This window comes from Delphinus delphis, chromosome 15 (genome assembly GCF_949987515.2).
Source record: "Delphinus delphis chromosome 15, mDelDel1.2, whole genome shotgun sequence".
Taxonomy (NCBI): domain Eukaryota; kingdom Metazoa; phylum Chordata; class Mammalia; order Artiodactyla; family Delphinidae; genus Delphinus; species Delphinus delphis.
In genome coordinates this window covers 20,763,772-20,777,863 of record NC_082697.1, presented here as the reverse complement: position 1 = coordinate 20,777,863, position 14,092 = coordinate 20,763,772, and the positions used below count along the sequence as shown (strand labels likewise).

The window sequence follows — 14,092 nt, the reverse complement described above, 5'->3', positions numbered from 1 at the left end:
CTTTAGATGAACTTATCTAAAATACGTCTTAAGGGAGAATTTTTTTTTTTAATTTGTGAAGAATAGTTAGGATTATATATTTTAGGATAGCGCAGTCCATATATATGTTGCCTGCTATGTGAAGAGATTAGGAAAATAGGTTTCCTAGGAGGGAGATATTAATTGTAATGCTATGATTTTCTTCCAGAAAACTTTCCCCTCTCAGACCTGATGACAGAAATCAGTACTGGTGTGGAGACTACTGCAAATAGTAGCACTTCTCTGAGGTACGCTCTATACTTGCTTGAAGTTTGTCAGCATTGTGTTTAAGCATAGAGAAACCTATTGTTTACAGTATGTTGATTGCAGTTTCATTAAGAGATAAGGACTTTAATGAAACAAAAGGGATGAAGGCAGTAAGAAGTAAACGTAATTAGGGGAGAAGAATCAAAGAGAGAAGTTTGTAGATTAATGCACAAGGTGATCAAATTAGCAAGGATTTTTAAATAGCATAATTAATTGCTGTTTAAATTTATCTGAGGCAAAAAAGAAAGACGGAGAAGTGGAGGCAATTAAGTATTAATGAAGGCTGATAATAGAGTAGCAATATTAGATAGAAATAATGGAATTAAATTGGTCAAAACATTCTGGATAGATAGCAGTTAAAATGTCCTCATCACATAGGAGCTATTTAATGGGAAAATATTTCTAAGTAAAACATAATACTAACTTTATTATAATACTAAGATTTTTATTTTAGCTTTTCATGCACAAAAAGGATAAAAACAGAATAATATGATTCTAAGAATAATAAGAATGTATCTGTGCAGGCTTTATTGTTTCAGAGCTTTTTGCTTGCTTGTCTTTGGTTTAAACAAATAATTTATATCAAGCTAAACTTGATATTTTAACTTTGAGTAAGTTCCTTCTGTTTCCATGATCTGGTTTGTATTGCACGTAAGATGAATTTAGATTACTGTTGTAGAAACAAAGTCAGTAAAGGTGGTTTATTTTAACATTATCATATTAAATTTCTAGAATAGGGCAAGTCATTCTTAAAACTTCCATGTTTGCTTTCGGGTTTTTTTGGCCTCACTGCGTGGCATGCGGGATCTTATTCACAGTTCCCCGACCAGGGATCGGAACCTGTGCTCCCTGCAGTGGAAGCACAGAGTCTTAACCACTGGACTGCCAGGGAAGTCCCCATGTTTTTTATGCTAAAGTATTTTAAAGCAAATTACAGATTTTCTAACATTCTAAATATGCACCTCTGAAGATTAAGAACACTTTTCAAATAGATAAAGATAACATTATTACAGTAATAAAGTTAGTAGCAGTTCCTTAATTTCATCTAGTAGCCAGCTCACATTCAAATTTCTCCATTTTCCCTAAAATAGTCTTTATAGCTGGTTTGTTTAAACCAGCATCCATTTCATCCATCTGGTGTTAATTCTTTCAGTCTCTCAATACAGAACAGTCCTGTTTTTTCTTTTTTTCGTCCATGACACTGACTTGCTGAAGAGACCAGGATAGATTTCATGAGGGGTACTTTTCTAGAACTAGTTTGGAAGAGAACTTTTAAGTGTCTTGTACTGTTTGTTGTTGTTTTAATCTTTTTAGGTCAAAAGTTCTAATATGATTGGACTGTAAAATTTGTGTTTTACTAGTAGTTTAGCAAAGTTTAGAATTTGTCTTGGGGACAGAATTAGTATAGGATTGATTTTTATTAAATGTCTTAAAAAATTGACTCACTGTCCCTTTGGCCAAAATCACTTTAGAAAGAAAGCTCATTGTGTTGCAAAACAAAAGCAAACCCAAAACCCTGGCATATAGCATCGAAGAGTAACATGGGTACCTCTAGATGCATTGGCATAGCCCTGACACATGATGTGTAATTCAGTCTTCTAAAAGTACGGTTGCTGACCTTGGCAGCTGTGTTACCTGTTCAGAGGCTTTGAGGGCTTTGACTGTGCTAAGATTGAGCCATTTATCACCTCTGCTGAGGAGGACAGTTGCAACTGACGCAGACTAAGGTCCTCCCGACCTCTTTCCCCAGCCCCTAAAAAGAAAATCATATCAGGGGTTCCCATAGTGAGCCTAAACTGTATTTCCACTTCTGCTCTGAGGTGCCAGCATTGACTGTGGTGGAATTCCCTGCCCTCTGGCCAGCCCCACTCTTGTTCCCTACAGGAGGGAGGAACTAAGTAAAAGTAAAAAAATGGCTGGTTGCTATTGATGGTTCCCCACCATACATTTTTCTGGCCTTTCCTTCCACCCTGTGTCCCCAGTGATTTTCTAAGCACAATTTTTAGCGCCTTTTTTGGTCAGCTTCAAAAGGCCAACCCCATTGATGGGTAATTAGGGTCAGGTGTTGGTGTGGGGAGCTTCACCGTGGGCTCCCAGAAAGAAGATTCTGAGCAGACTGATCACTTGTCTCTTCTCAAATACTGCCTGGCAGTATGTCCCCTTGGTATTCTTATATTATACATGGGGGACTTCAGCTCTTGAATATCTGGGGTAAAAAGAGTTTTTTCTTTTCTTAAGATCTACTGCTCTTGAAAAAGAAGTTCCTGTCATCTTCATCCACCCTTTAAACACTGGATTATTCCGGATTAAAATTCAAGGAGCCACTGGAAAATTTAACATGGTCATCCCTCTTGTGGATGGGATGATTGTCAGTAGGCGAGCACTCGGTAAGCTTCATATGTGGCTGAAGGATTGAATTTTCTTTTCATTTGTTTTTTTTAAAATAAATTTATTTATTTGTTTATTTTTGGCTGTGTTGGGTCTTCGTGGCTGTGCGTGGGCTTTCTCTAGTTGCAGCAAGCAGGGGCCACTCTTCATTGCGGTGAGTGGGCTTCTCACTGCGGTAGCTTCTCTTGTTGCGGAGCACAGGCTATAGGCTCGTGGGCTTCAGTAGTTGTGGCACACGGCCTCAGTAGTTGTGGCTCACGGGCTCTAGAGCACAGGCTCAGTAGTTGTGGCGCACCGGCTTAGTTGCTCCATGGCATGTGGGATCTTCCCGGACCAGGGATCAAACTCGTGTCCCCTGCATTGGCAGGCGGATTCTTAACCACTGCGCCACCAGGGAAGTCCCATTGAGTTTTCTATTTTTTTTTTTTTTATTTAACATTTTCATGAACCAAAAAGAAGTATAAATAAGGAAATGATGATATTACTTAGTAGGTCCCACATGTGGAAAATCCTGTGGCTCTTGTTAAAAGGAAGCATGTTTGGCTCTGTTTTGAAGTGTGCTTAATCGTGTAAGTACGAGCACAGCTGTAATTCACAAACTTCCAGTACTGGAAAACGAGCATAGTTGTTTACACTCCAGGGCAGGAAAGGGGTTGTCAGGCTAGATTTTGATTTTGTTTTTCCATGTCATTGTGTGTTTCTTCTGACAGTTCTATCTTAGTAGAGCTCTGTCTCTCTGGGGACAAGGAGTTTTGCAAATGGAATGAAGTAGTTTTGAGTTTGCAGAGAATAGTTCACTTGAATACTGATAGTTCACCTAGCTGACTAAAACCCTCTGTTTTCAAGGTTTTCTGGTGAGGCAGACTGTAATTAACATTTGTAGAAGAAAGAGACTGGAAAGTGACTCCTACAGTCCACCACATGTCCGCCGGAAACAGAAGATCACCGACATTGTCAACAAGTACCGGAACAAGCAGTTGGAGCCAGAGTTTTATACTTCACTTTTTCAGGAGGTTGGACTCAAGAACTGTAGTTCTTAGACCACTGTCTGTCTAGGACTATTGAACTCTAGTTTGGAGCTATAATATCAAAGCAAAACAATTTGATAGGTGATCACTGTAACAATAAAACAAATCACTCCCCAAGAGCTTACTGTTTAATCACCAGAATAGAAGAGACACATTATAAACCCATCTGAGAGAAGACTTTTCGGCTTTTTAGTGAAATGGGCTCCCAGACACAATCATATTCCTGCTGGTAATGATGATATACGTTTTAGCCATAAACTTTCTTTTAAAAGTGACAATTTTAGTTAAATATAAGCCTTTTGAGGAGAAAGGCTTTTATGCATCTCAGTTAAACATGTGCATTGGTAGTTTCAAATTTGCAAATTAGAAGTTGAAGATAGTTTTATACCTCACTTTTTAGGAGGTTGTGTTCAAAAGTAAAATCTGTCTCAGACTCTTCCAGGACATTTAAAGACTCGTGTTGATAGCATGGAGGAGAAGGAAGGAAACCTCAACTTTCTGCTCACTCGTAGGTCCATTTGTCATCCAGCTCTCATCCAAATGTCAAACTGACGGAAAAGAACTTAAGTGTTTTTTGCTCAGATAAGAAGTCTGAGATTAAAATATTTCATAGTTTTTCTCCACACTTCAGAAAGTTATCTCATCACTGCAAAGGTCTGTCTGAAGGCCTCAGTTTCTGGGCAGCCCAGGAACAGATCTAAAATGGAAGCGTGGCCCAGTCCTTTAATGAAGATACAAATGGAGTTTGTGGAGTTAAGTTAGAAGACAGCTGTGGTGCCTCCACTCTCTCCATTATTGTCTAGCTCCGTGACATTATGACAGGTTAACCATTTGTAATTCCTTGGTAATTTCTTGGTTAAATATTAAGAAATATAAATTCATAGCAAAGGTTAAACATTATTTGGTTTCATCCATTGTCTCATTTCAGGACCAAGCAGGAAACTGCAGTAGTTTATGAAGGATTCTAATTTGGGGTTCAGGAAATAGCCTCTCAACGCTACTAATTCAGATCTCTCCCAGAGAGCTACTAGATTTCATCATAATTGACAAACATTAGTGACCACCTCCTTGGGTGGCTGCTTTTAGAAATGGCTGTTGTCATATTTTCTGGACTTTGCCGGCTGAAGGCACAACAAATCCCTGCCCGGGTTTTTGAAATACTTCTGTTACCTCGCTGCTACTTTTCTGCCAGGGATAAATGTTTTGAGGTGGCCAGACCCAGAACATCCTTACAAGGATTCCTGTTACAGTGCTAGAGTATACACTGCTCATTTCTCCTATTCTTATGTACTTTCTTCTTTATTAAGATTATTTTATGTTAAGAAAATAAGTGACATTTAAAAGTCCAAAGAGGAGTGATCACAGTTGTATAAGGGGTGATTTCCCACTTGAACTCTGATGTCAGTAGATTCTGTAGGTCAGGCCTACAACGGTCTGTTTGGTTTGATGTTTTGGTAGTTTAATTAGAGGGTGGGGAATAGTATAGGACCTAATTCCCTGTGCAGATATTTCTATTCCAGAAGTACATGTTGATATCTATGAGCAAGAAACGGCATAGCAGCTCTTGGTTTTAAATTTGCCGTACCTTTTTCTTCGTGTTTGTTTTAAGCTCAGGTAAAGGTAACCTCCTCCTTCTATGACTCCAGTTTCCATCCAGGGTATAATATTATTCAGTAATTGATTTTCTTTTTAATCTGGGCAATAAATTGATGTTTCCAGATGGTAGCATGGGGGAGGGGGTTGTATGATTAGCGCGTTCTACCCTAAAAATGTTTTAGTAGCTCAGCAGGTGTAAAGTGAGGTTTAACAACTTTCATGGAAATTCCAGATTGACATTTCATGGGAAAAAATGAGCACTTGTTCTGATGGATGTGGACAAAGAAGGCTATAAATTAACGTGCAACTTATAACATTCCAGAGGTTAAAAATAACTGATGCAGGTGTACCTCTTCAGTGTGACTCTTCAGATAACACTTTTACCTTTGGCTTAGTTCTGCTGTCAGCAAAATGTACGGTGGTGTGTGTGTTGGGGTGGCCTTCCTGATGCTTCAGTTTGCTCTAATTTCTGACAACTCTTTGTAATTCCAATGGCTTTGATAAGTCAGTGAACAACCATGTTGAATGCATTTATGATCTGGAAGACTTTGTGGGCTCCCAGGGAAGGAGGGATGGATTTAGGACTGTGCTGCTCCCAGAGACGTGAAACCCCAGTGTGCACAGCACAGACGGAGTATGGGGCACACATACCTCGTCAGGTGCCGACTCCTTCTGCTCAAAATCACATCTACCTAAAAAGGGAGTGTGGTGGGGACCCTTGGACCTTTCACTATTGTGGGTTTGAGTTCATGGTCACTAAATTCTCTCAACTGCCTTTGTAAAAGTCACTTTGAGTACAGTAATGCCAGAGGAGCATATTTAGTCTCCAATAATAATCTTTAGTAGTCCACTTGATAAATTTGCTAACATAGGTTCAGAACCTTTGGGGGGAAGCCAGGACCACTTCGGTCTTTGGCTTAAACAGTTTAGTTGCTGCATGTGACAGGTGCACCAGGGTGTGGATGAGTGTGGCATTTGTTGACAAGGAAAGCATTACCCAGGGGACAGAGGCAGGTAGCCCCTCGTAGTCCCTTCTCACATTTGGGGGGTAGGGGCTCTCTCCCCCTCTCTGATTGGGAGCATTGAGGACAGAGGAGGGCTTTTGCCTTTTCCTGTTCAGCCGGCTCTCTTTTGTCAGTGCTTCCTCCTAAGACCCCCTCCTGTCCGTTGGCCCTTTGACCTGGATAGTTACATGGTGGTTTGACTGCCTCCCGTCCTGGCAATATATACACACATGCATGCATGCTGTCCTCCATTTCCAGGTCTTCAGGTCCCCTGAGGCCACCCATTTTCCTCTGGACTCATTTATAAAAATAAAATACCTACATCTTTGGCCAGTAATGTCAGTTCCTACAGGTTTTGTGTGTGAGGGCTTCATGAATGGTTACTTCCTGCATACACTGAGGAAGCATTTGTCAGACTCTGCAGAGTGATTTTTAGAGAAGCAGTGTCTTCAAGAGTATTTATTTATATTGGAAGGTGGAATTTTACCCAAAGAAAGTGGGAGTCAGCCTTGCTCAAAGACATGTAGATGGTAAAAATGTATCGGAGGTAATTTGACACTCCTGCTGGTAGTTCTCCATTCAGCATTTTTAAACCCCTTCAGGTTATATCTTCCTAAAAAGAATTGATTTATATGTTTACATGAAATGGTAAGTTGCATTAGGTGGTCTGTTTTAGGGATTTCCATGACAGCCTCTTTTCCCGAGATGGAGAGATTGGAGGTAATCCACCCGTTCAATGTGGAATCAAACTGTGGGTTCTCAGTAGCTAAAGAAGCCATGTACTGTATAGTGTTTTTCTCGGAGTATCAACTCATGTTTTTCAGATGCTTTTCTTTTTTTAATGGTGAGGGAAAGGTATAATTTGGGATTCCACAGTGCCTTGCATACAGTAGGCGCCCAATAAATATTTGTTGAAGCAAACCAAGTTTCCCAAGTCCTTGTCTCTTGCAGTGACCAAGAACATCTTTCTCCTCTGAAGGGCTTGGCAGTTGTGGCTAAAAAATAAGCAGTATCATTATTTGCTTGAAATCATATACACAATTTGTATGAATTTTGGTATGTTGCCAAGACATGATCTTTTTCTTATTGTATTTTCTGTAAATATTTCTGGCACTGAACTGTAAAGTAAAGGCGAAATGTAAATATGAAGGTGTCCTGTGTACCCTCGCCTCCTGTGTTTCCTCTTCGTCAGTTAGGGAAGAAGGCCCAGAGGCTTGTTTGTATTTATGCAGCCCCTTTGTCCAGAAGAAACCCATGGAATATTGAATGTAATACATTTAGTCAATTAAATTTTAAGGAGATTCTTATCTAAAAATGTCATGTGTGCTTTTGGTTTGATTCTGGCATGGGTGTTCTTCATAATTTAGATCAGTAGGTTTTCACCCTGGTTTTGTAGAGTATCATGAAATACTCAAAATTTGATAAATTTAAAAAGAAAATTATTTGGCCTTCTATGCTGGAAGGAGCTTGTGTAACTAAAGCACTTGCCAACAGAGGCCCACCTTACAGAGGCTAGCAGTTGCTGAGCGGCTGGCTGGCTCTCTGTGTCCTGGGAACACAGAAATGCCAGCTGAGCTCCCTGCCTGCAGAAGATCTGAGCTCTGCCAGGGCTGGCCAGTCAGGAAAGCAGAGATGCAGGGGGAGGTCCTCCCGCTGCCCACTGTAGGGTCTTGGCTGCAGAAGGTTCCATGGGGCCAGATTAACACCTAATGCCTAGGTCACACGTGGCGGGGGGGGGGGGGGGGCGGGTGGTACCACTTGAGCAAACAGCTGTGGTGCATGACTCTGCCAAGAGCCACCCCTCCAGCCTGGCACTGACTCCACGTGACAATGCGTGGCCCCCCAAAGTGCAACTGGAAGCCCGGGCTGCGAGTTGCCTCCCCTCAGGTGTGTGTCCACACCTGCTTGCCTCCTCACCACAGGACCTGCTGCTGGGTTCTGGTGGCCGGGGGAGCTTAGCCCTGGGCTGACTGCACGGTGGCCCTGTTTTGGGGTCTGTGTTCGAGCCTTTCTCAGCTGTGCTGCTCAGCTCTTTCTGACCCCAGCCCCTTCAGAACGCAGTGCCAAGGGACCTCCCTGGTGGTCCAGTGGCTAAGACTCCGTGCTCCCAATGCATGAGGCTCGGGTTCGATCCCTGGTCAGGGAACTGGATCCTGCGTGCCGCAACGAAGAGTTCGCATGCTGCAACTGAAGATCCTGTGTGCCACAATTACGACCGGCACAGCCAAAAACGAACAAACAAAAAACAGTGCCAAGAAATCACCCCAACCCAGACCGCCCAGCTCTTGGTCTTGGCCCCCGGGCCCTGAGTGGCACAGCTTGCCAGGCTACCGTGTTTCATGGGTGCACATTCTAATACCATCTGCCCTGACCCTCCTCTGCTGGGGACTTGGGTCATTCCACAGCTGGGCTAAGACTCCCTTTAAACACACTGGCCCTCCAAACCCCAGCTGTCCCCGCCCCCATTTTTACTGTGGCTGGACCCCTCTTACTCTTCTCCCTGGGCCAGTGTCTTCCTCTAAGGGGGTCCTTCCACTCCATGTCTCCCCTAGGTCTACCACCCACTTCCTACAGCAGCTCCCCCAGCCTGGAACTGGGTCTGCCTGACTTTCCAACCTGTGCTCCATGAGATGCCGTGGTCTGAAAATCAAGTCGGCCTCAGACTGGTTGCCTATTGACGTGTGGCGTCCGAGCCTCACCCCCTGGAGGTTCTGACTCAGCAGAGCAGGGTGAGCACGCCAATCGGCATGTCTCATAAGTACCGTCCAGCCCCCTCCGCCCCTCTGCTGGCAGTGGCTGAGGCAGGTGGGCCAGTTGGAGAATACCACGCTTCCGCCTTCCTCCCCTCCATAAGCAGCAGCTGCTCTTCGTGTGGACTTCCCGCACCCACCAGGCTCCCAGCCTGGCCAGAGTCTCTCTCCAGCTTAGGGGCTGTCAGGGCCTGGGAGGTCCAGCGCCTTCTTCCTGTCGTGGGACCTGACGCGGAGATTTACTGACTACTCCATAATGAAAGAATGACAGAGGCGAGGGGGAGAGAGAAGCTCAGCATTTGGGGGTGTCTTGCCCATTTGGGAGATAAAGGAACAAGGTTCAAGTCTTAGAAGCTCTTCACTGAAAACCCTAATAAGGAGAGATGCAGAAGCTTCCAGATTAAATAACAGTCATTTACTGAGGGCCTTGCTGGCTCCAGAAGGAATATGTGACCTCAGATATATGAACACCCACCCGGGGGCAATTTGTATCCACTTTACTAACTTTTAGCAGCTTGGCGAGGTAAGGATTATTTCTATTCTACAGGAGGGTCGGGGAGGTGTCACGTGAACCCACAGCATCTTACAAGGATTCAAACCCAGGCCAGGAAGCCTGAGCTTTTGTTCTCAGTCAAACTGTCCCACTGTCCCCAGTTTCTTCCCACTCGTCCAAAACAGCTCTCTCTTCAGCTGCCTGAAGGACCTTGTGGTTTCCTTATTACGTCACCCTTTCAGTCACAGTTGGGCTGAGAGCGGAGCGTGGCCCGGCCCGCCAGGTCCCCAGGGCAGCCCTGCCGGCCCAGCCCAGGCCAGCCTGGCCTAGCCACACACGCACCATGAAGTACCCTCTGGTGCCGCTGGTGAACGAGCTGACGTTTTCTTTCCTGGTGTTCTGGCTCTGTCTGCCCGTGGCTTTGCTGTTGTTCTTGCTGATCGTCTGGCTATACTTCTTACTCAGCCAAGGTGAGCTGCCCAGGCCCGGGCCCTAATCCTGGAGGCTGGGCAGGGCGTGGGATATGCTGGTAGTCCCCAAACAACTGCCGAGAGAGGGGCGTCCTTCAGGCAGAGGGGTTTCCTGCTGGCTCCGGGAAAGCGTGGACTTGGTAGTTTAGCGTTTCTTAACCTGGAGTCCCAGAGTGAATCCTGAGTTTGGAAAACAATGTGTGTGTGTGCACATCTGGCCCTTCAGGGGCCACTGCTAGCATATAAGGTCTTTGGTACATATGAAAGTATTGTGAATGTGACTGCGAATTTAGTTAAGATATTCTAGATAGAAGATAAAACGGTTTATTACTTTTGCGCTATAATATAAATATATTTGTGGTAAAATAAACTTGGAGCAGAAATGTACTTGGAATTGGTTATCGTGTATACAAAATTCATATTATTTCTGAAGAAGCAGTAGTCATGTACCACCGGTAATAGAAGCTATTATTATCAAAATGTGTATGTAAACTATATATATATACACAGAATAGTGGAACTATAATTTTTGTGTGAAATATGGTGTCAAATGTAAAATGTATGTTTCAGCATGGCAGTAAATGCTTTCTGTTTTTGTGACCAATCATTAATTTAGAAGGAATTGAATCTTTATAATAAATAAATAAATACACATACAAAAAGGTGTCCCTTCAGGGCCACGGCTAGCACATAAGGTCTTTGGTACAAATCAGAAAGAGGTGGCCCCTCTGGGCAGATGAATTAGTAAAAGACGTCCCTTCTTGTGAATGCAGCCAGGGCACAAGGCTTGGTGAGCAGAGCGTGGGCTGGCTTTCAGCCCCTCTCGGCCCTCAGCCCTGTGCTTTTGCAGTCAGCAACCAGCTTGATGGGTACAGCAGCCTTCAGCATTTAGCAGGTGCCCAGAGACCATTCACACAGTTTCCTGCCCAGACTGCACATCAGGGAGGATCTGGGTTTCTGTGGGACACAGGATCACAGAAGCTGACCGACACCTGTCCTGAACTCAGCATGCCACCCAGAGGAGTGGGAGGCAGGGCGAAGCAGGCCTGAGGGAGGCTGGGAGCGGTGGGCCGGTGGGGACGGGGGACGGCCTGGCCACGTGGCAGGAATGACACTCTGCTCCTCAGGTGTCCCGTCTCCCCCGGCACTCCCATCACCTAGGGGCCTCTTCCTGGGGACTGCTTGACCTCCCACCTCCCGCTCAGCAGCCCCATGACCTTTGACCACCTGCGCAGGGAGGGCACTGAGTGTGCTGCCAGCTCTGCTCAGATGGTGCTCAGACAAGCTGAGCAGTTCACCCCCAACTTGCCCCATAATCTCACATGTAGGGGCCGGCAATTGTGCAATTGTTACGAGTTCCTGGCGAGAGCTTCCAGAAAATGTTTGTTTACCAGGGTGGATGGCAGCCCTCCCTGAGGGCCAGTGTTGGGTAGAAGGCAGAGCCCTTGCCTGCAGTGGCTATAAAATCCCGTTTCTCCAGAGTCTAGGGGATGTGGGCCCGGGTTTCAGCTTTGCCCCTTAATCGTTCATAACAATAGCTTTTTTGAACACTGTGCTAGGCCTGTGCTAAACACCTGGTGTACCTTATTTCATTTAATCCTCAGACTAACCCTGTGAAATAATCCTTATCATACAAGTGAGGAAACTGAGGTTTGGAGAGAAGTTACCTGTCCAAGGCCACACCCTTAAGAGTGCCGACTGTCCAGTGTCTCACCTGGGCTCTGACACCTACCAACTGTGGGACTTGGGGCAAATCCTCTCTGAGCCCCAGTTTTCTCACCTACAAAATGGAGATAATAACGGTCCCTACCCTTTGGGGCTGTGGAGAGATGCATGTCAGGGGCCGGGTACCTGTACACACATGGCACATAGCAGGTGTTTGGAAGCTGAGAAATAATCCAGGCAGTGTCGGTTTTGTCAAGGTAGGAGGAAGTGTAGGCGTAGCTTTGGATGGGTTTTCCGGAAGGTGGGACACCTTCCCTGAGGTCCAAGGCACTACCCTCCTCCAGCAATTCATTCTCCTTGGAGGCCCATCTCTAAGCCATCCACAACCTGCCCTGTCTGACCCCGCTCTCAGACTTTCTCCTGAGAGGCTGTTTACCCACTGACATCTCACACGGCAGTTTGAAACAGGTCCTTTTGTTGATTTTGCATTGAAGAGAAACTGTCCTTAAAGTGAGGCAAGCAGCCCTTCCTCAGGGTCCCCGTCTTCTTGGGAATCTCAGTATTTCTGTGTTCTGTCTTTGTGCTGAGAATTGGCTCAAACCCAGGGTCTGGACCTGCCAGGGATTGGGGGGCTGGGGCTCGGGACACCCTGGCCTGGGGTTTTCTCTTCTGCCATGGATCTCTGGATTGGAATCAGTCTGGCCTGGAATCCAGTATGAACAGCCGTCAAGAGGAGCTCTGATTCCCCCCTCCCCACCCCCACCTGGCCTGGCTCAGCAGGGCGGTTTCAGAGCCCAGAAGGGAGAAGGTTGAGCAGCAAGTGCCACGTGGCCCACGAGGACGTGAGGATGCCAATGCGCTTTTCCAAGTGGAGGCTGGAGCAAGTGGGGGGGAGGGGGGAGCTGCCTGGTGAGATGGGTACAGAGGCAAGAAAAGATGGTTGGCAGCTGAGCCCTGGAGACGCTGGCCAGGGAGGGCAGTGCTGATCCCCAGCCTGACATAGGAAGGGAGGATGAAGCCTCCGAATTCCCTGCCTTTGGACAAGGGCCCCCATGGAACTGCATGGGACTGTGGAGCCGGGACCTGCTTTTGCGTCCAGCGCTGCCACCTCCCAGCGGCAGGAAAACCTACACGTGATATTAGATGGGTACCTGAGCTTGCTAACATGGCATATCTCGGGAAGGCAAGGTAAGAAAAGAAGGAGAAGGGGGAGATTATTGTTTTTCTGAGTATGCTCAAGTTGTTTCACTGGTTACAGAGAAGTAGAGGAGGTTGAAGACAGCCCCTCAGATTTCAGACCAAGAAAAGGCCGAGGGGGTTTCCTGGTGGTCTAGTGGTTAGGATTCGGTGCTTTCACCGCCGGGGCCTGGGTTTGATCCCTGGTGGGGGGCTTTGGTGGGTGAAGGGGGCGTTCTTTTTTTTAAAAAAGGGATTCTACCATATACTTCTCTGCAACTTTCTTGTAATATACCATAGACATCCAACAAGTTACAAGATACAGATCTAATGCGGGTGTTTTGCAAGCCTCATGACATGCCACACGTGAGTGTGCCACACTTCATCACCCAGACCTCTCATGATGGACACACACATGGTTTCCAGGGTATTTTAGTGTGTGTGTGCGCGTGTGTGTTTCACCATAAAACAGTGCTGTAAGGGAAACCATTGGACACATATACTCAGACATTTGTTAATGAATGAACTGGTGGATGGATGGATGGACAGGTGGGTAGGTGGGCTTGTGTCTCCTCGGTGACCCCTCCTGGGCCATGCTCAATACAGGTAGGTCATTTGCTCACCCCTAGGGTCCTTCCTCTTCTAGAAGATGGATGTGTCATGGGCCAACCTTCTTTCTTGGTCCCAGCTCACCCTTCAAGGCCCTAAAGTCTTCCTGAGGTCTTGGGGCTGTCTCATCTGCCATGCTTCTGCCTTGGCCCCCTGGCCTCAGATAAGGCTGCAGGGGATGCCTGGGCCCTGCAGGGGGCTCCTTTAGCATCGAAAATAGGAGCTAGGATGTGACCACTGAAGAGGCCTTGTCTTGTCCCTCCACAGATTCAGAGGAAAATGACTCAGATGTTTGCTTTGATTGGGAGCCCTGGAGCAAAGTCCCCGCCAAGTTTTGCCAGAAGACGTTGCATAGCCAAGAGGAGGAGAGGCCCTGCTAGTGAGGCTCTTCTGCCAGGTGAGGCCCCTCTAAGAGGTGGGGGGCTGGAAACAGGAGCCTCAGGGCCTGCCCAAAGCCTGGGGCAGCTGCCATGTTGGAGCTCTCCTCCCTCTACCGTGTTGGAAATCTTGCTGTCTCTGCCATGTCAGAGAACCTTCTGCCTTATTGTGTGGGAGACCTGTTTTCGCCACGTTAGAGGACCAGTCACCTCTGCCGTGAAGAGTTTCTTTACAAAGGCCCCCCCTACCC

The 14,092-nt window shown here is 46.1% G+C and overlaps 2 protein-coding genes across 4 annotated transcripts in view; both read left to right on the top strand.

Moving 5' to 3' along the window:
- Positions 1 to 7,463, top strand: part of RALGAPB (Ral GTPase activating protein non-catalytic subunit beta) — a 101,381-nt gene extending 93,918 nt beyond the window's left edge. For all 3 annotated transcript variants that reach the window (XM_060030791.1, XM_060030789.1, XM_060030790.1), the window contains exons 28-30: positions 188 to 266; positions 2,524 to 2,672; positions 3,520 to 7,463. In XM_060030791.1, coding sequence (XP_059886774.1) covers positions 188 to 266; positions 2,524 to 2,672; positions 3,520 to 3,713 — 422 coding nt within the window. In that variant the 3' untranslated portion in view covers positions 3,714 to 7,463. The remainder of the gene's footprint in view (positions 1 to 187; positions 267 to 2,523; positions 2,673 to 3,519) is intronic.
- A 2,424-nt stretch (positions 7,464 to 9,887) lies between these two features.
- ADIG (adipogenin) lies at positions 9,888 to 13,844 on the top strand. The gene is made up of 2 exons (XM_060032718.1): positions 9,888 to 10,014; positions 13,732 to 13,844. The coding sequence occupies exons 1-2, from the start codon at positions 9,888 to 9,890 to the stop codon at positions 13,842 to 13,844; spliced, it is 240 nt and encodes a 79-aa protein (XP_059888701.1).
- The last annotated feature ends 248 nt before the right edge of the window (positions 13,845 to 14,092 follow it).

Excerpts from the sequence above, each read along its gene's own strand:
- ADIG (XM_060032718.1), top strand. The coding sequence starts at position 9,888 with ATGAAGTACCCTCTGGTGCCGCTGGTGAACGAGCTGACGTTTTCTTTC. Across the intron at positions 10,015-13,731 it reads ATACTTCTTACTCAGCCAAG|ATTCAGAGGAAAATGACTCA; the intron begins GTGAGCTGCCCA and ends GTCCCTCCACAG.